The 21,648-nt window shown below is 36.3% G+C and overlaps 1 protein-coding gene across 12 annotated transcripts in view; it reads right to left on the bottom strand.

The window, feature by feature from the left end:
• Nucleotides 1-3,735: 3,735 nt before the first annotated feature.
• Nucleotides 3,736-21,648, bottom strand: part of MAPK10 (mitogen-activated protein kinase 10) — a 366,398-nt gene continuing 348,485 nt past the window's right edge. For 7 of the 12 annotated variants that reach the window (XM_004472694.3, XM_004472697.3, XM_004472698.3 and 4 more), the window contains 2 exons: nt 21,435-21,512; nt 3,736-9,413 (listed from right to left, as the gene is read on the bottom strand). In XM_004472694.3, the coding sequence (XP_004472751.1) occupies nt 9,271-9,413; nt 21,435-21,512 (221 nt within the window). In that variant the 3' untranslated portion in view covers nt 3,736-9,270. Of the gene's footprint in view, nt 9,419-21,434; nt 21,513-21,648 lie in introns of all 12 variants that reach the window. The other 5 variants (XM_058296116.1, XM_023582861.2, XM_058296112.2 and 2 more) reach the window with 1 other exon arrangement.

Here is a 21,648-nt window from a genome sequence, read left to right as displayed (position 1 = left end):
CCAGAGCTTTGATCCTTTCCTCTTCCCTAAAACTTTCTTGGAAGTGTGGCCATCCTAATTATTCATTGAATATTTTAGCACCTTAACCAACTGTATGTTTCCCCACCACTACTTATTCTCCACCCACCAACTTGGTCATTCATCTCCATGACCCCTTCACTTTGGAGTCTTGTTCTCTCCCTGCTCCAGTACCAGCCACCCACTCCCATGATCAGTTCTTACACCTTGGCCTTATCAATCACTGCACAGTCATCAACATTTCCATTTCAAGCATCCCTCTCCTTGATCATCAGTTCTTCTCTTTCGAGTTCACTCACTTCAGGTAGGCAATTCTTGGACACCTCCCAGAATATCCCCAAACTATTGACTTACTAATATTTCACTGACTATCGATCGCTTCGTGCCATTGCTTTCCTCCTTACTCAGCTTTGAGTCTGTGATTCCTCTCATTATAATTATTCTCCTATCCCTATTCTCAAATCCTATCATCCTCTGCTCCTTTATTGTACTCATTTTGGGAAAAATAAGCCTCTGGCTAAATCTGATCTCTATTTTCTCCCAACCTGTACCCAAGAAATTAAACATGACTGGAGAGCTAATGGCCTTCTTGTTGACTTGTTTCCCTTTATGTTTACCATCTCACATGGCTCTCATAAAGTATGACTCATCTTCATACTTTAAAAGGACAATTTCTCAATGCTCTTCTCAAAATTCTGTAAGTCTTTTCCTCCTCATTCTCAGGTGATAACTTTCTTCTGGTTTTACCGAGTAAAGAGAGTCAGAAGAGTATGTCCTTATGCCCCATCATCATCTCTACCAAATAACCTACACTGGACTCCTTCAAGTACATCATTCCTGCAAATACTCCCTCCCCCCTTGCATTATGGTTTTTCCCTTTCCCTACAAGATTTGTCCCATAAACATAAATCCACAAAGTAATAGCTTTAAAAAATCATCTTGATCTCATATTTATCTCCAACTCCCACCCCATTGTTCTGCTTCACATTTTAGCAAAAATTCTTGGAAGAATTTTCTGTACATGTTTCTATTTCATCATCTCCCATGTTCTCTTGAATTCACTAGTCATATATATATTTTTTCACAATGCTTTCCAGAAACTGCTCTTCATCAAAGTCAGCAATTACCTTCCCATTGTCAAATCCAACTGCCAATCTTCAATCTCCATCTTAGCCTTTCAGCAGCACTGTCTCAGGTACCCATTCCCTTATTTTTGAAGCACATTCTTCATTTGCTTCCAGGAAGTAAGTATACTTCCCTGGTTTTCCCGCAACCTCACTGGCCATTCCTTGGAATCCCCTTCTGTTTTCTGACCTGTAAATGCTGAAATGAGAGAGCTCTTAATCTTTTGTCCTCTCTCTTTTATATACTTAGTTAATTGGCACTCTCATCCAGTCTCCTATCCTTAATTATCACTTAAAAGCTGATTACTTCCGAACATTTTTAGCCCAAATTCTTCCCTTAGCTCCAGGCTAGAAGATAGCTCTGCTACTTCACTTAGATATATAATAAACATCTCAAACTAACATTCCCAACCACACATACACACACAAAACACATTTTTTTCCTTCCAAAACCTGTTCTTTACCAATTGTTACCTATCTCAATCAACTGCACTATTTTAGCTAGTGGTTTGGGTCAAAACCCTTGAGCCATCCAGATATCTTTTTCTTTCATATCACATATCAATCCACCAGCAAATCTTGCGGGCTCTTCCTTCACAATATATTTGTTCGTATTGAATCCAACCTCTTCTCAGCACCTGGACTTCCTCCACCCCAGTCTAAATCCCATTGTGGATTTTTGGAATACTGTTATATGCACAGTAAACTTGACATTCCCATCTCTCTTCCTAACCTTGTCTCTCTACCCAGCAGCCAGATGGTCCATTTAATAAGAAAAGTTAGTTTATATAATTTCCCTGCTCAAAACTTATCAGATTTAGAATAAAATCCTTAGATTTTGCCATGACCTTGTTCTGTCTACTGTTTCAATTTCATTTCCCATCACATGTTCTTTTGTCCATCTGCTTTATCCACAATGGGCTCTCTGTTGTTTCTTATAAAAATCAAGTGACCTCTTACCACAGGGCCTTTGCACTCACTTTTCTCTCAGTCTAGAATACTCTTCTTCAGATACACATATGGCTCACTCCCTTACTTCACTCATGTCTCTGCTCAAATATCACCTCTTCTGAGAAGCTTGTCTAAAATAGCACTCCTTACACTCCTTATCCTTTTAATCTGTTTTGTTTGCTTCTCATTCTAGTCTTATTCCATTAGAATGTTAAAGGAAGGTTGCCTGAATTCATCACAACTTTGTGTACCTGGCACAGTGGCATGAATATTAGAGCTCAACTTCAAATTTCTGGGTCATATGTCTAGGGATGTTCTGAATTGGATCTTTTAGTAGAAAATAATAATTCATGAATTTCTGCCTTAACTTATTTTAGATTCTGTCACCCACAGACTAAACAAATTTCAGTCATTTGGCTTCCTATAAGAATGTCAGTGATGGAAGACTGTAGTATCTGTTGTGATGTCAGTGATGGAAGACTGTAGTATCTGTTGTGATGATGCTTTACCTACCCATCATCCAGGTTCAAGAACTCTCAGAGGAAACATGTAACAAAGCAAACTATATATACTGCAGAAAAGAGACATCCTTACTGTTGTTTTATAAATTGAAAAAAGTGATTTCATCTCCTATTTTGTAATAGTGTAACACAAATGTGTTCAATAAATGTTTATGGAGTGAATGAATGAATTGAGACTATAGCTCAGAAATTCATCTAGAAATTCAGAGCAATCTTCTTAGAGCTTCATTTGCACCAAATTCAAGTTTGCAAAATATTAACATTAAGGAAGGAGCAATTGCTTTTTAAAGGCCTTCCTTTTATAAAAGAAATACTTTAATATTACTAGTTTCCTTAGTACACTTAAATATTAGGTTGTAAAATTTATTTTGCATATAATTATTTGTAGACAATAGTTTCATCAAGATGAATTTTTAAAAATGTTAATGAAAGGCAAATTACACATGCGACACTATTCTAGGCAGAATGTGAAGGGGTTTTTAGATGACTTTTCTTTGCACCTGCTTTTGAGTTGCAAACAATCTGTACTATTGGGTCAAATGTAAAGGCTCCAGGAGAGATCAGGTAACAAACAGTACCAGAGGTTTAATGATGTAGGTGAAACCATGAAGTCCATGGAGTGAAAGTTTATTCCCTAAATTGCACTTCAGGCTTATTTTATGTTTGGGTTTTACACCACTATAAGTATGTCTTTAGAGCAAAGATGATTTGATATAGAGAAGGTAGGAAATTTCAAAGGAGTGTTTGACTCTAGCTGTGGATGTGTTATGGATTATATATATCTATGGTGTATTTTTAGTGACTTATACAGAACATACTTATATAAATTGTTGAGCAGGTGGAATTCAGTCTGGAGCTGAAAGAGATGACTCACCACATACAGTTATCCCCAAATGACACAGCCAAAGATGATGGGAATTTCATTTTGTTTCACTACTCACGTATCTTCCAGGCATGCCTTTCAAAACCCTTTTAGGAAAGGCATAATAAGACCACTCTTCAGTTTCCTTCACCAGGTGTCAAAATGAAATCATGTGAGTTGCTTCAGAGTTACTGTAATCTCATGGGACCCAAGACAATGAGCAGCACAATAACCACTATCAACAGACAAACTCCAATAGTCTGATTTGGATTTGGTTTTATGTTAAAGGAAGCATATTTCTTCTGGATTTTAATAATTCATATCAGAAACAAATCACAATGTATTGACTCAGTATCGACCTATACAGAGCCAAAAGAAGTCAGTGTTCTCCCCCATTTGCCGTCTGGTTCCACTGACATTTTGAAAATAAAGAAAAAATAAAATGAAAAAGTGAAAGAGAACAATGAAAAGATTTAAATGATTTCAAAGCCTAATTAAACATTACTGAGATTGCATTTTATCCACCAGGGTGGCTGATTCTAGTTCTAACCTCTAAGAACCTTGCGAAGAAACTGAACATACATGGTTTTGCCTCCCAAGGTTGATCCAGAATTTTAAAGGTAAGTTGTGTGTGAATGTGTGTGTGCTTTAAATCCATTTTATAAACACTGATACATGATGATTCTCATTATTGGTAATAGTCTTGGAGTCCGATCATGCAGAATTACAGGCAGGTGCACGATGGGTCTCATTCCAAGATGAACATGGCAAGGTGAACAGAAGCTAGATGAAGGTTGAGAGATTTTGTTATCATTAGAATATACTGGCCATTGGTCCCACATAATCAAAAGATAGATATACAGGAATTCATATATTAACAGAAGCCTTCCACTTCAACTTAAGTGACCAAGGAAATGGGTCAAAGTGAGTTACTTTCAGACAGCTAAAGCACTGCCTAAGCTCCAAAAGAAAGAAAATCTTATATTTCAATCACAAGGAAAATAATCTAATATAATTATTTACATTAATTTTTCTATTGTTTTTACAGAAAGGTGTTTCCCTGTTTGGTTTGATGATTTCTGTGGAAAATATTGGACTCTCACAATTGAAATGCATGTGGGGGATCATGAATGGGGAAGAAGCTTCCTCTTCAGATCGAATGTAACTGAGATCAAAGATTCCTGGGACAATTTTATTTCTATCTTTAGACTGTAGAAAATATATTTTCCAGCAAATGCTGGCTGATAGCATTCTTCACAGAATCTCATGCGTTTAAGATTTAAATTATTATATATTAAGAGAATTAAATAGAAATATACTTTGAATCATTTAGATTTTTGCACTAAATATTTAAAACTTTGAAAATCAGTTTTGCTTATTGTTTTTTTTTTCCCTGACAGGTTTTAAAAGGATTTCCATTTCAGTCTATTCCATTTGTTCCATTTGCCATGGTTTATTTTCCAATTTATGAGTCAGATGCTATCAGTATCCTTAGGTAACATTTTTCTGATAACAGATTTGGAAAAGTTATTCTGCTCCTTGGCCCTCAGTAAAATAGCTTACTCCAACTGGTGAGAATTGCCAGGCACTGGTCCAACTCTGGGGTACATTTCTACAAAGCTCAGTCATCAGATTCTTGAAGATGCAAGATTATTAACAGTTTTGATCCCACAAGAAGAAATTTTGTTCTAAGGCCAATGTATCACTTTTGAAAAATGAACCCACTGCCCCACAAAAGACATTGCTAAAGATATTGCTAAAGTGGTGGAGGTTTTGCCATATGCTCACAACAATTTAATTCCTCCTGCCCATATGCATGCCCACATCACTCCTATAAAAAACCACAAAGCATTTCATAAAGGGCCATTGCTAAAGCAATCACCCTATAGGAACTGATAGACTATTAGGCTCCACAAGCTCCAACTTCATGTTCCAGATCAACTCCAACTACAAGCGTGACCTTCACTTTTTCCAACTGAATATAGTCCAATTGACTTGAGACTTCCCTGCTTGAAAGATCAGAGAGGTCTTTGAAAGCAACAGGTGACTATAGGACATACTAGTTTCCTTAAGAAAAGAAGATTCAATGCAGTGCATAATATAGTCTATGAAATTGATAACATTACCACCTCCTGAAAATATTATAATATAGTGAACATATGATTATGAAGGACTGGTAGACTTTTTGGGGGGGGGGTTACAGTATGGTTTATATTTTAGACTGTACAATTTTCTAAATTTTTAATTATCTTATGTTTTACATTATGGTTTACATTTTAGCCTATAGATTTTATACATTTTTGGTGTAATTTAACATGTCCTGTATCCATCATTGGATGATCTTGTGCAGTACTTCCATTGCCCAACAGTTACCCTGACTCCATCTATTCAATACCTCTCTCCCCATCCCCACAGCACCCACAGTGACTATCAATCTTCATTACTTGAAGAACCATATTCACAGATACTTGCAACAATGTTGAGGGCTTGGCATACTCTACTGCCCTAACCCATTGGGAGCCACCAATTCTCTCGAGAGATACAATTCCCTCTGTTTGAGAACATCAGTCCTTCCCAGGATGTGGGTACATCTTTACATTCATTGTATGGGTCTCCACCCAATGATATAACCTACTATGACAAAATGAGCACTCACACACTCCTTAGAAGCCTGCCCTGTGTCAGATGTCCCCCCCCAAGTATCTTTTTTTTCTTTTCTTTTAAATGTTACATTCAAAAAATATGAGGTCCCCATATACTCCCCACCCCACCCATGCCACCCCTCCCCCATCAACAAACTCTTCCCTCATTGTAGCACATCCACTGCACCCGGCGAATACATTCTGGAGAACCACTGCAGCACATGGACAGTGGTCCACACTGTAGTCCACACTTTCCCCCAGTCCACCCAGTGGGCCACAATATCTCCGTCCCTGCAGCACCAGCTAGGACAACTCCAAATCCTCCCCACACCAAATCCTCCAAATGCCCCCACACCATATCTCTTCTTCCCTCTCCCGACCATCAGTAGCCACTGTGGCCACTCTCTCCACACCACTACTATGATTTTGGCAGACTTCTGAAGTGGTGATTCTTTGTTTGCCTTCATCTGTCTGGATTTGGTAATCAAGTAAATTTAAGCCTATAAGCAGTCAGGAGGCTAAACTATCAGCTCCATTTCTAGATGATACTTCAAGCTAAGTGATTTGCTCCTCTTTTTTTCTTGTCTATAGGGAAGTCCAGTGAAAAGTAACCAGCTCCCAAGAACCACATAACAGGACAGGTACTTAGGGAAGGGAAGGGCATGGCATTGTCTAGCATTTGCCTGGCTTAATTTGAGTGAAAGAAAGTAACAACTTCCATAGACATGAGAGAAAGTCTAATTTCCAAACATTTCTAAGATGCTTGCTGAAGATTTCCTCCTGTCTTCCAATGTCATCTTGAGGCTGATGAAATTCCCCTTGCAACTCACTTTCTTCCTAATAGTTGCCTGTTCTTTGCACTTAATCCCAGGTGGTAAGAACAGAGTGGAGAGGCCACAGGTAAATCAAGAGAAGAGTACAGGAAAAGGAGTCAAAGTAAAGAGTAAGGGGTACATAGAAGTTAAAGAAAATGAAAGAGAGATGTGACAGAAAAGTGAGAGAATGCTTGTGAATGAGGAGGCATTTTAAAAATCAGGTTTCTGGAATATTATCCAAAAACAATGGTAACAAGATAAAGAAACTGGGCCATTTTTATTCCAGGAGACAAGTTGCACAGTCTATTTTTCTCTCCATCTTAAACTAATTACCCCTTAATGAATCCTACTGTGTGAAGCAATCCCATAACTGTAGAGCTCACTCACATGGAATGGTTAGGGGGGTCCGGTTCCCAGTTGACTATTGCTTGAAAGGAGCTTCCCTATTTTATTTAAGGCAGTTTTCAGAGCACTGGCACTCTTGTTGGCTCTATTTTTTGAGGGGATTCCATTTGCAAGTCATAGCACATTCATCACCATCCTCTACTTGCATTTCACTTCTTCAGTGAAATATCACTGCTCTGGTGAGCACCAAACGATTAGAGTGCAAATAACTGCCATGAATACTTCATCGAAGTGAATAAGAAGGGAAACCTAGAGCTGGTTCCTATTATTGCTGAGAAGTCGCCCTGATATTGCCTTTCATATAACTGAGATGTTTCACAGTGCTTCCTTAAAAGTGCTTGGGAAGCACTGTCATTTAATTTGAGCCAAATTTGGGTGATTTTGCTAAACATTAACATTAATGCTTCATGGATTTTAAGACCAAACTCATCTTGCTCAAGCTGTTTAGCAGCTGAGTTATTGCAGTCTCATTTACCGCTGTTACAAAACCCAAGTTATCAGCCCTCCGTGAATTGGTCAAATTTGTGAAAATAAATAAACGTGAAACATTAGCCATATGAAAGAGTCTGGAAAACCACTGAGGAGTAATAATGCCTGTGCAGATGTTTTCAAATGCTAACCTGAGCATCACCCTGTGCTTTGGGGCAGGGGAAGAAGGGATCTTAGTTAATTATTATGTTTTAATCCTAGTAGAGGAAAGTACTATTTCTTCTCAAAATAAAATTTGGGCAGGGTATGACCCTGAGAAACAACACACTTATAAAAAACACAACTCACCATCTGAAAGCAGCCTGGGTAGGCTTGTTTTCCATTAAAGAAATCCCATGGAGACAAGTCTGCTCTGTTCCAGGGAGGGATTCTTACCACCAAATATGTACACAATGACCCTGCCACCCTCTCCAGCAGCCTCCTGTTGTGATGCATAATTTGGAAATGGCAAACATCTACCTCTAAAATATGGATGTCGGTGTCTCCAGACATCCAGGCAATACTGTCTTTTCGTCTTAGTGCACACTATAATGTGACTCTCTAGTCTCTCCTACCTGTTCACTCGTAGTGAAGAGAACCTTAGCTTTTAACATCCTCTTTCTAAAGGCCAGACAATTTCATGACCTGAAAACTCTTATCCCCTCCTCCACCCCCATTGTACATAAGCATCACATATGTTCTTTCTACAAAATGGTATACAGGTTCCATTTAATCAGTTCCAATTTAGAAGCTACATCTTCAAGGGTCCGAGAGAGCTTGCTCCCCCTGTGTTTTCTCCCTTTACATGTTTTCTTATAAGACATACAGATTAATCAATTAACAAACTAAACAGCTTATATATTGGCGATATATTACAGATAGAATTATGTCAGAGTAATAGATCACATGAAATGGACCATGTGGTACCCCAGTGCGTGGTGTTTTGGTAGAGCCCTGAGGACACTGACAGTAGCATCTCTAAGTAAGTAGTGCTGTATGAATACAGACACATGCGGATCTGTATCTACATCCATCTGTCTAGGCCAAAAGGAGCAGGTAGATGCAAGATAGAGACACACACATGCTGGATGGGGCCACTGCACACCTTGTCATGCCATTTGAAAGGGCAGTTACAGCTTGCTGGTTTTGCAACCATTACATTTACACTTTATGAAAAAGGCTTGTCTAATTGTGTTTGATTTGCTTTCTGCAGTAAGCATCGTTGGAAGAAGACCAAAGCAAGAGCAACTAGGAGTTAAATACACATTTGAGCTTAGCTGCAATACAGAACTCTGGGGAAGAAGCAGGTTAAAAGGTCTGTTTTAATTTTAGGCTTTGATTCTCCCCCTTGCCAATTTCATGTCATTGCGTGTCTGTGTTTGTGTGTGTGTGTGAGTGTCTGCGTGTGTGTGTTCCATCCCATCATCTCCTGAAGAACGCTGGGTTTCGCAGGCAGGCGGCTAGTCACCTGCAACAACCCAGGGGTCCTGCTGAGGCTTCCAGGCTGCTGTCAGTGTCAGACGCCAGGGTCTGGTCGGTGGACATGGAGGAGATGTCGTTGACAGACGAAGACGGAGGGAGACTCTCACTGCTGTTCACTGCTGCACCTGTGCTAAGAAAATGAAGACCAACATGACTAAATCTAGAACTAGACCAAATGTAATGCCACTCAGGATGCCAGGATGGGCAAATACCGTAGATGTCGAATCCAACATTCATTCAACAAATTTCACAGAACTAATACACACGGAGCACTATATGACATAGTGGAAATAAAGACATAGCAATGCTGAATCCCTGCTCACAAGTTGTTTCACAGCCTAGTGCAGTGATTATCGAATCTTGTTCTTAGAAATCACCAGTAATGCTGTTTTAAAAAACGCTGATATCGCCCCCACCCACCCACCTCTAATATTGTGATGTGATTGTCCTTGGGTGGGGCCAAGGCATTTGCATTTTTTTTAAAGCACCCAGAGACTGCATAGCCTGGGGTTGAAAATCACTGTTTTATGGAAAAAGCACATGACCAAAACCCTTTAATATAATGATTTCTAAGCCCAGGTACTCTTAATGCAGGGAGCTCCAAAAACAAATACAAGCAAGGGTTCCATCCCAGAAATATGGAATTACTTGGAAACTATGGCTCTAGAGATAAGAAGGTATATGAAGTAAATATTGTGACACAGTCATTAGTATGACACCAAAGTTAAAAGCCAAATAGAAAAAGCCAAGGACTTTTGATGAAAGATGGAGAGAAAGAGAGAGAGGGAGGAGGGAAAGAAGAAACCAGAGTACACTTTTTGTTTGGTGTTTACTTTCCAGCAGGCTTGCTTACTTCAGGATCTACAAATAAGAGTTCTGAATTATTAACTTAGATTACTTTGGAAAAAAAATCATTATATTTATCTGTTGTGTGGGAACAAAGATTTTGATACTCTGAGAAGAAAACTGCTCATGGTAGTCACTCAGTAAATGCTTGCTGAGTTATAACTTTGAAAACAACAAAGGAAAGGTGAGCGAAAGGCATTGTAAAATATAATTAAACCATAGCACTCTGGAAATAGTCAACTTACTTTTTCTCTTTGTATATATGTATATTTTTATACATGAATAATCTGAGTGGTAAAATGCATGCTTTGTGAAATAGTTCACTAGCACAAAATGTCTGTAATATAATCACCTAACAAAATAAGAAGTGAGGCATTCTCACCAAAATGGAATCTTATTTGAGAAAATACAATGTACAAGATATAGTTGGTGAAAAGAAATAAAGTCAAAGCAATATTGTCATCACATAGAACTAAAAAATCAGGAAGAAAAAAAAACTTAAGAAGCCGAGGGTTACAACCCAACTTTTGTGGCTCCTGTGACAGACATTTCACAGGAGGGAAAAATGAGATGGAAATGTGAAGTATCTAGAAAGGACCCAGTTACATGTAAGGTTTAAATTAAGACAGGTTATATGTTTCCTATATGCATTTTACATTTTTTTCTTCATTATAAAAATGTTTATGTAAACTATGTGAAATGTAAAAACATACAGAAAAAAATAAAGAAAACAATAGGTAATGCTTCTCAAATTAATGGTAACTGTTAAACTTGGTATTTTTCTTTCCAACCTTTTTGTCAGAAAGATTCTATAGTCGTGATCATTTTATATGTATTCTTTGTACCCTCATATTTTGTACAGAAAATCTTCAGCATTTTTCATGTTCATTAAATGCCTAACAATATCAATATTCCTAATCTTAAATGTCCCAAGAAGAGATTCTTGAAACCCTCTATGTTAACATCTTCCTGTTAAAAATTACTTTCATTATCAAAATAATGTCCAATGTAAAATGATCTGGTTTCAGTTAATTCCAGCTTTACTTAATTGTATCCCCGGTAGTGAAGAGCAATTGTTTTCTCTTATGACTTTTTTTTACGTAGCCTAAATGCCCAGCTCTGTGCTCCCCTGACCCAACCCACTCGCCATTCTTGTTTAAATAATAAAAACAGCCTTCATGTTCTCCCATAAGTCTGGGCCTTACTATGATAGACTTCTCAGAAACCTCTTCAATTTTTTCCATATCCTTCTTACACTGTGGAGATTAAAACTGAACACAGGACTGTAATAAATCTCTGATTGATTGCTGAGTCCTCCAGGGTGAGATTGCTTTTCTCTTACTATTCATCTCCTGGATGGTATATCCGTACACCATGGATGGCTTTAAAATCATGGTACTATATTTTAGATTTAGTTTTAACTTGATGTCTTACATCTTTTTATGTAACAGGTTTATTGAAAGTTATTTATTTACCATACCAAGCACTAAGCTGCATAATTCAGTGATTTTTAGTATATTCACATAATTGTGCAACCATCACCATACTCACTTTTGCAACATTTTTATCATCCCTAAAAGAAACCCTGTATCCCATTTCTCCCAAATTCACCCCACCCTAGGCAACCCCTAAATTACTTTCTGTCTTTACAGATATGACCAATGTGGATGTTTCATATAAATGGAATCATATGATATCTGATCTTTCATAACTGGCTTCTTTCATTAAGCATAATTTTTTCAGGTTGTTCCATGCCATGGCATGTATCAGGATTTCATTCTTTTTTTATTAATGAATAATATTCCATTGCATCGATATACTGCATTTTCTCTTATCTATTCATTGTTTGATGGACATTTTGTATTGTTTTCATTTTTTGGTTATTGTGAATAATGCTGCTGCAAACACTCATGCACAAGTTTTTGTGTAGACATGTGTTTTCATTTCTTTTGGGTTTATGCCTAAGAGTGGAATTGCTGGGTCATATAGTAACTCTATATTTAACGTTTTGAAGAATTGCCAAACTTTTCCAAAGTGACTCCACCATTTTATATTCCATCAGTAGTGTATGAGTGTTCCATTTTCTCCAAATCTTAGTCAATGTCTGTTATTGTCAGTCTTCTTTATTATAATCATCCTAATGGATGTAAAATGGTATCTCATTGTGGTATTGATTTATATTTCCCTAATGACTAATGATAGTTAGCACCTTTTCATGTGCTTATTGACCATTTGTATATCTTCTTTGGAGAAATGTCAGTTCATATCCTTTGCCCACTTTTAATTGGGTAATCTGTCTTTTTACTATCGAGTTGTAAGAGCCCTTTATACATTCTCGATACAAGTCCCTTATCAATTATATGATTTACAAATATTTTCTCCTGTTCTGTGCATTATCTTTTCACTTTCTTGATGGAGTCCTTCAAAGCACAAACATTTTTAATTTTGATGAAGTCAGGCGTCTGTTTTGTTTTTTTTTTTTTTTGTCACTTGTGCTTTTGTTGTCATATCTAAGAAATCATTTACTAACCCAAGATCATGAGATTTACTCCTACGTGTTCTTCTAAGAGTTTTATAGTTCAAGTTCTTACATTTAGCTCTAATACCCATTTATAAGGTAAGGATCCAGCTTCATTCATTTGCATGAAAATATCCAGTTGTGCCAGCACCAACGGCTGAAAGGCTATTCTTTCTTCATTGAATTGTCCTGACAGCCTTTTCAAATATCAGTTGACCATATATGTGAGGCTTTATTTCTAGACTCTCAATTTTATTCCTTTGATCTATATGTGTGTCATATGCAAGTATCACACTATCTTGAATCTTGTAGCTTTGTTTTGAAATTAGAAAGCATTAATCTTCTACCGTTGTTTTTTAATTTTTCAAAACATTTTTGGCTCTTCTTTGTCCCTTGTGTTTCCCCATCAATTTTAAGATCAGCTTGCCCATTCTGCAAAAAATGCAGCTGAGATTTTATAGGGATTGTATTTAATCTGTAGATCAATTTAGGGGTATTTCTACTTTAACACTATTAAGTTCTCCAGTTCAGGAACAATGGTTGCCTTTCCATTTATTTAGATCTTCTGTAATTTATTTCAATGATCGTTTTATTAACTTTCAGAGCACATGTTTTGAACTTCTTGTATTGAATTTATACCTGAGTATTTAATTCTTCTGATGTTTGTAAATAACATTGAATTCCTTATCTTTATTTTTAAAGAAGCTTTAGATTGCATAAATGTTACATAAAAAATATAAAGGATTCCCATATACCCCAGCCCCAACCCCTCCTACACTTTCCCCCATTAACAACATCTTTCATTAGTGTGGTACATTTGTTATAATTGATGAACACATATTGAAGCATTGCTACTAACCAGGTCTATAGTTTACATTATAGTTTACATTTTGCACCACACAGTTTTATATGTTTTGACAAAATGTATAATGGCCTGTACCTATCATTGCAATGTCAAGAAGGACAATTCCAATATTCCCTAAATGCCCCATATTACTCCTATTCTTCCCTCTCTCTCCTCTCAGAATCTCTGGCGGCCACTGCCTTTATAACAACGATTCAAGTTCTTCCATTGCTAAGTAAATAGCAACTCACTTTAGTCCGTAGTTGAGGATTCGGGGATGGTGATGCCCACTTTGTTTCTGATTGAGAGGGGGCTTAGATCTCATGGGGCAGATGGATGGAACTGTCTTGCTTGCAGTTGCAGATACTCTCTTTTTGGATGGGCATTGTCCATCATCATCCTTTTGTTAGTTGTCTTTAATGAGTCCAAGCATTGCATTCTTAATTTCATTTTTGAATTATTCATTTTTAGTGTATGGAGATACAACTGGTATATTGAACAGAAAGTCTCAGGGTCAGTGGATTGGAAACTAAATGGATAAGATGATGATATATACCTCCCGTAAGTATTTAAATTCATGAAAATGCCACTGGAACCAGGAAGAATTTTGCTAGTGCACATTATTAAATTATGCCATTCTAACCAGTTTTAATCTGGTGTTCATGTTTTTGTGTTTTTTAAATAAAATTTTGGCATAATGTACGTGAAGAAATATTTTAAAGCAGCTCTTCATAATAACTCTGGTCTTCTGCTGCTAAGGCTTTTTCTCTTTCCTGGCTGGTGATGATTATGTGGATATGTTCTTATTGTCACAGTTGGAAGCTGAATAATGATTCAAACAAAATTGCCCTTAGAGGAATAAAGGCTCCCTTATAGGAACACAAGTTGATACTTACAAATAAACAGAAACCCACAACAACAGTAGTTGGAGAATTTGCACAAGAACACTGAGGAAATTTCCCCAGCAAAACACAGATTTACATCTGTAAATAATATTGAATGAAGGAAGCAAAAGCTAGAGCAGCTTTTAATGGACTCTTCATAAACAAAGGGATTCACACTGCTGGCTATGCTCATGAAATACACAGCACTCCTAATGCTCTTATTTTAATAATCAGCATCTTTTCAGTACACCTTTTGAATTTCCTAAATGTTTTTATCTTAGGTAACTTTATTTGATAGCCTTTGGGTTTTTGTTGTTGTTGTTTCCCTTTCTTCTTTTTAGCTCATTCACTATACATCTTTATTTCTCCTGTCTTCCATGTTTCCCACTGAGCACCGAGTAAGTACTCACTTTAACAAATATTTATTGGGTAGGTTCTATATGTACTCTTCTTGGTAGATTCTGTGAGAGAAAGCAAATTTCTTCCTGCTATGAAACAGGTGAAATTGCTACATTATTTTTGGCTAAAAGAAATTCTTTTGTTGTGGTCATCTTATCCTTTGCTTCATCAGCTGATCTCTGCACTCACTCTCTTTACTATTGGAAGGGCTCTCTAGTTTACCATTAATATCATAAATTGTTATTACAATTTAAATTGTCATTTAATTATAAATAAGCTAATTGTAATAGTGTGACCAATTACAATTAATATTGAATTACTCAAAGTTTAGAAGTTTAGAATTGACTGTATTTCTAGGTTTCCACAGGCTCTTGTTTCTAATATTCTACAGCAAAAATTCACATAATACTTGAATTTAAGAGGGGTCCTTTCTTCCAGTGCTTCTTTTGTAAAACTTTCATTACATTTGCTTGTTGTACAGGGAGGATTTCTCTCTATTTAGTGTTATGTTGGGGGAATGATTGTGTTCTGTCTAGCAGTGTGCTGGAGCTGGCTTCTACCAGCTTGTGAGACCAATTATTAGCATTTCTTTCCATCTCTGTTTTCAATCATGTAACACTGGCAGCTTGAAATTGGTAAAATGAGAATATCTATCTATACTGCATAAATTGCTAAATGCAACCAATCATTTCCCTTTTTTCCCTCCCTCCCTTCCTTCTTTGTTTCTTTTTGAGATGGTTGTTTAAACATTTACTAGCCCACCGTGGTACATGAAAAGTCTTTGCTTCTGTAGGACTTCTCTCTTGCACTATGTTAAACGCCTCCCAGACTGCAGCCACTTCTGGTTTTACTGGACAATCTATTCAAGGCTGTTTTCATGTCGGCAATAAACAAGCTTCATAAACCATAAAAACCAACACATATAGAAGGGCCTCAGCTTCAAGTTGTCAACTTATTACCAAGTAGTTTGTGAAAACTTATTAAACAGAATTGAACTGAATTTTATCTCATTATAAAGTTCCCTTGCCCAGGATATACTAGCAATATTACAAATACCCCTTCCTTCTATATTGCTCAGGAGAAATCAGTGGAGGTAAACATTTCTTTAAAAAATAAATGCCTCATCATCAATAAAGCATTACAATATTTGGGCAGTAAAAATGGCATTACAAGTAACTAAAAACACTAATAAGATTGGAAATGAGGAATACTAACTACTTTCAACTTTACCTGAAAAGAAACTGGGTTCATGAAAAGAAGTAGCATGCTAATAAAAATTTCTCAGATAAAAGTTATATAACTAAAAATACTCATTGTCTCAAAGAGAAAACATTTTGTTTTTTTAAAAGAAATTATCTTCCAGACCAAAAATAAATGATAAGACAAAGAAATGGAAGAAGCACTAGAATGAAAAAATGGCTGAGATATACTCCCTTCTCTATTTGCATGATCTTCAGCCTTGATTTGTTTGAACCTTAGCTTTTCTTTTTTTAAACAGAAGGGTAATTAAGGGAGTAAACAGTGATTCTAACTGGGAAGGGTGCAACTTTTATGGCAGGGAATGGCAAAGTGGGTGTCTATTAAAATCATGTAGGGAGCTTTACCTTTGATTTAGAGATTTTGAAAAACCTGCCCATCCTGATGCTAAGCATCCTTATCTTAGTGATTCGTTGTGACTTATGGGAGCTTTATTTCTCAGGTGGAATGGAGTAGTGAACAGACTAAACATTTTTGGATTAGATGACCTCCTATATGTGTTCTGGTCCTAACATTCTATAACAAAGTTTTTAGAAGAAAATTAATTTTTATTTATGGACCGCTACTCCCTTAGCAGTCTTTACAAATCAATTCGGAAAGCAAGCAGCAATGCTATCCTTGAAAATAAATCACTATGCAAGTGAAATCATATAGCAGGAGGGAATGCAATCATTTATTTAGAAACATATCTGAAGTTTTGATTTATTTCTTATTGATATGCAACAACTGCATCAATAAATTTCAAACCTATATATTATTCTGCAAATGTACATTTAGTTTCCTATTTACATTTTAAAAGCATCACTAAAACATGGGTTCGGTTATTAGATAATTTTGTCACTGAGAAACTGCATTAACTTATTTCCTTGCTGCTAGGTTCCCAGTGCTGTCATAACTGAATATTAAGAGAATCTATGTTGTAATAGTTTATTTCATCTTTGCTGTTTACCACATAAAATATGACATGCAAGCATTATTGGAAAATGTGGATACAATGAAAAATGCAAAAGAGCTGACTTTTCAAAAGTTTTCTCAGTAATTACTCTTCCTTTCCAGTGTAGTTTACTGCAGATACATATGTGCAGATATCTATGTACATACATATAGCATACTCATGTATACACACACACATATACACAGGGACTGATAAAAATTTAATTAACATAATAGGTTTTTTTTTTTTAAGCCCAGATTTGTAGTTTCCACCAATTTCCATAGTATAAGTACCCTTCCATGGCTAGTTTCTTGCTACCAACACAAAGTCAGTGAACTTGGAAGTCCACAACTGGCTCTTGAGAGCTCATAGAGTCAGCTCAAACACACAGCTCTCTGTTTGCCTCTGTTCTTTGGCCATACTACTTATACACATGATGTATACAAATATACTATGCATAAATGTCATACAAAAATGGTATACATATTATTTCTTAAAATTAAGAGTTTTCTTTTAAAATCATGTAGTGAAATATTGAGTCCACAGTCATTTTAACTATAATTTTGTTTAAGACAATTAACAATAGTTTATGGTGAGCACACATGGTAGATCATTTCTGGTTGTTAGAGAAATGGTTGGAATGGTTGAAAAATGGCTTAGCCTTTATACATGTAGGTTGAATCAAGTGGCATATTTAAAAATTAACACAATAAACAGGCCAGCAAAAAAAAAAATCATAAATATACCTTTCCCCAAATGAATGGAACAAATTACCATCTGAAGGCAGCAAAATTTATCTGAAACATGTGAAAATACTAATAACACTTCGTATACTTGTTACTTGACCCATTTACCTTCATGGAGATTAATGGGATAAATAAATACCTAGTGGCATAAGTATTGCATACTCTTTTATAGACATGATCCTGTCTTGAATTTTGTCTTCGGTAGTGGCACCAAGAAACATGCTGAGGAGAGCCTGATAGCCAATTTTCAAATTAATAAATATTTATCCATCTACTGTTGTGCTCAAGGCAGAGCAACCTAAGCACTGCAAGGTACACAAAAATGAATACATACAGTACTTGCTATCAATGAATTTACAACCAATAAGGGCTAAAAAGATAAAGGTCCAATATTTAAAATGCAGGAACTAATAGGACCCAGTAGGAAATAGAGCTCCTATTCTATTGGGCAGATATGAAAAGTCTTTTGTGATAAGGTGGTATCTGATAAGAGAATGCAGTTAGAATGGCCTCTTCACTTGATAGTCAAGTAAGAAAGTGGTAATACAGGATGGGTGTGGTATGAAAGAAGATAAAGCAGAAAAACCTGAGGCAAATTATTGAGGATTATCAATTTCAGGAAGAGGTTACTAGGCTTAATCTGACAAGTGATGCAAAGACATTGGGGAGCTCTGACCATAGGAATTTCTTTATCAAACCTAAGATCATGAAGGATGAATTTAAGTAGAGATGGGATTCATGGAGATCACTTCAGGAAAACTCTAATTATAGTTGTGGTAATGAAAACGAAGGCGAGGAACTGGATTGTGAGGTACCAAACAAATACAGTTTTTAGGATGTAGAAAGTGACTGTCACTGATTATCCATCTAACTCTCAACTTTAGATAATCAATATAGAGTTTAAAAAACTGGACACTGTTAAAGAAAACTGCCATGAGCAGAAAGGGGAAAGTTGAGAGAAAAAATTACTGTTGGGGTGGGAGAATCTAAACAGAGCTGATGTGCTTGATTTTAAACAAATGGAATCTAAATTGGCAGTAATTTGATAATCCTGGCCCAATATCCTAATCTAAATCTAGCTTATATTCATCATTAAATAATTTAGTGGAATGCATTTTTTTTTTCAGGACATCCCAGAAATAACAAACTGCTATGTATACTAGTCTTTCACTTTATTCATCTTAAATTCATTTTTAAAATTAAAAAATATTGTCTTGATCAAGATTTGGCCAACTTTGACAAAGCAGACATGAATTGTACATTTCAATAACCAAACGTACTACACAGGAAGGTTATCCAAACCTTGGAATTAAGGCTGGAAAAAAAATGACTGCAACATTTTAATGTCATGCTTGAGCACTGAAATAAGCCCACCTGAGAAACATCTACATTTTTGTGGACTACACCTTTGTTTGACTTAATATTCTCAATCGATCAGGACTCAGGCATTTTACAACTCTGTAAAGTTATTTAAAACTAATGAAGTAAAAATTTTTTGGCCAGGAAGAAAAGATAACCACAAAGATAGTTTTGGTTGCCCCGGAGGACATGTATCTAATTTAATGATCTTATTTCAGTGTTTCTTTTTCCACAGACTATAAAAAAACCCTCCTTCATTACACCTTCATTGAAACACCTTTGCCATTCATTCTGCTGTTTCCCTCATCAATAAGTTAAAAGAAACTCCTATATGCACTCACTCTCTTTTTGCATAGGAATTATGGTTTTAAGATTAAAGATTTATGCTCTGATTAGGTACAGACTTGTTCCTTTCACAAATCGTTAAACCATTCTTCAAATAGCTGTTCTCTCATCTCATCCTTTTAAATGATCTCACTTGTACCATCCCCAGTCCCATTATGCCTTCCCTGAGCTGTAGGGTTTATTAAAAATGAATTATGGGAACAAGAAGATTTTTATAGAAGTGTTGTGAAGGTATTGAAAAGAGACTATTGTAAATCTATATCGTCACAGATTAGCTATGTGGATTTATTCTTGGGAGTGAGAGGAGAATTAGAAGAAACAAGCAGAAGATGAAGCATCCTGGAGTTACTGGCAGGATTCTGCATTCTTTTAAAAAGGGAAAGGAGATGAATTAATAAAAACTTGAACTGAAAATGAACGACAGAGACTCTACTAAAATTTGTCCAGCCCTAGCCTGAAAAGTTATGTCACCCCTTCACTGGATCCAGTGACTTCTTTTTTTATTTTATTTTATTTTTTATTGTAGTTTTTGAAGATATATTGATCATGAAAAATGTTACATTCAAAAATATAAAAGGTTCCCTCATACCCCCACACACACACTACTCCCACATCAACAACCTCTGTCATCATTGTGGCACATTCATTGCATTTAGTGAATATATTTTGGAGCACTGCTGCACTATATGGATTACAGTTTACATTGTACTTTACACTCTCTGCCAGTACATTCAGTGGGTTATGGCAGCATACATAATCATTTAGGACAACTCCAAGTTCCAAAAATGCCCCCACATCACATCTCTACTTCCCTCTCCAATGACTTCTTAATGATTATAGGACAATATGTACTGGCTATCATAGGAATCCTAAGATAAGGAGTATTTCCACTTTAGCAGGTGGCAGCATGAGGCTGGTAGATTCAGTCTTTGGTTCTTTAATCAACAGCAGATAGAACATGCAGATACTTTAGAAGCATCCGGATGCTACTATCAAAAATGAGTGGGGAGGGCAAGGTGGAAGACAATTTCACTGTCTTGACTCTCTTTGAAGAAAGGATGGATTTGGTGTACAACTGGATATTCTCTTAAGTCTATGGGTGAGAGAAATATGTTGTGTCTTAGTTGCAGATGCAACTATACCTCACAGTGGTTGTGGGTGTAAATTATTCTAAGAGTAGTACCAGTATGAATAATTGATTAATTAATTCATCCTGCATCTTTATTCCTGAAACAATTTAAAGTACATGGAAAAAATTGTTTATCAAAGGTAGGACATACAAATACATTTCTTCTAAACTAATCATTTGCAGACTAAACTCTTGCCAGAATGAGGTAGGTGTAGTTTAAAGCTGAATACAAGCCATCATATTCCCAAAAATTATTCTCTCCTTATGTTCAAAGCATAGGTCTTAAGGAGGAAATCTATTAGCATTAGTAATTAGTGTTGGCAAATTATCTCAAGTAATCTTAAAGCACATTATTAGGATCAGCAAAAATATGAATATGTACAAATATGTATCAGATTCTCCAGTGGCAAAAGTTAAAACTAAAAAATTTTCCATGCTAACTTTAACTGAAGTTCATCTTGGTCGATGCTGCAACTACTGTCACACCAGCTCTGGAAAGAGCAAAAACTTTAGGAATGAACGAGGGAAGAGGTGGTGGCTGGGTGGGGATACCTGACCTCTGCCCTGATTTGGCAGTAAAGAGAGCACCGTGGCTTTCATTGTAATGAGGGGCAGTTACCCTTTAGTCAACCATTGTCATGTTTCTTCAAGATTCATTGCTATCTTAAAATAAGTTCTGAAAGAATTCCCGCGCTAAATCATCATGGTCTGAATGAATTCCACACTTAAGATCAAAAGGAATAAAACTAAAATCATTACAGGGAAACAGTCATGTGGTATTAGTTCATGTGCTTTAGAAGTAAAGCTATTGGCTGCAACCCTCCCACAAAGGCCAGGAAAAATACACAGATGTTGATTTATTAGTTATTCACTGAGAGTGAGTACCTGAAGGAGAAGGCTGTCCTTTTACTACACCATTTTTAGTCTTTTCTTCTGAATTCATTACTTCTTTGTAGATAAGTTCTATAAGAAACAGTAATCGTTGTTATTTTTAAAAGCACACAAATTTCTCCTTACTTCACAAGCAATAATAACTTTCTGATGGAGTTGAGAAAAAAGAAAAAATCAGCTGGAATTTCTTTTCTCTTCTATGTCTTCA

Source organism: Dasypus novemcinctus, chromosome 1, assembly GCF_030445035.2.
Source record: "Dasypus novemcinctus isolate mDasNov1 chromosome 1, mDasNov1.1.hap2, whole genome shotgun sequence".
Classification (NCBI taxonomy): domain Eukaryota; kingdom Metazoa; phylum Chordata; class Mammalia; order Cingulata; family Dasypodidae; genus Dasypus; species Dasypus novemcinctus.
Note: the sequence above shows the minus strand (reverse complement) of the source record. Positions and strands in the feature narration are given on the sequence as shown.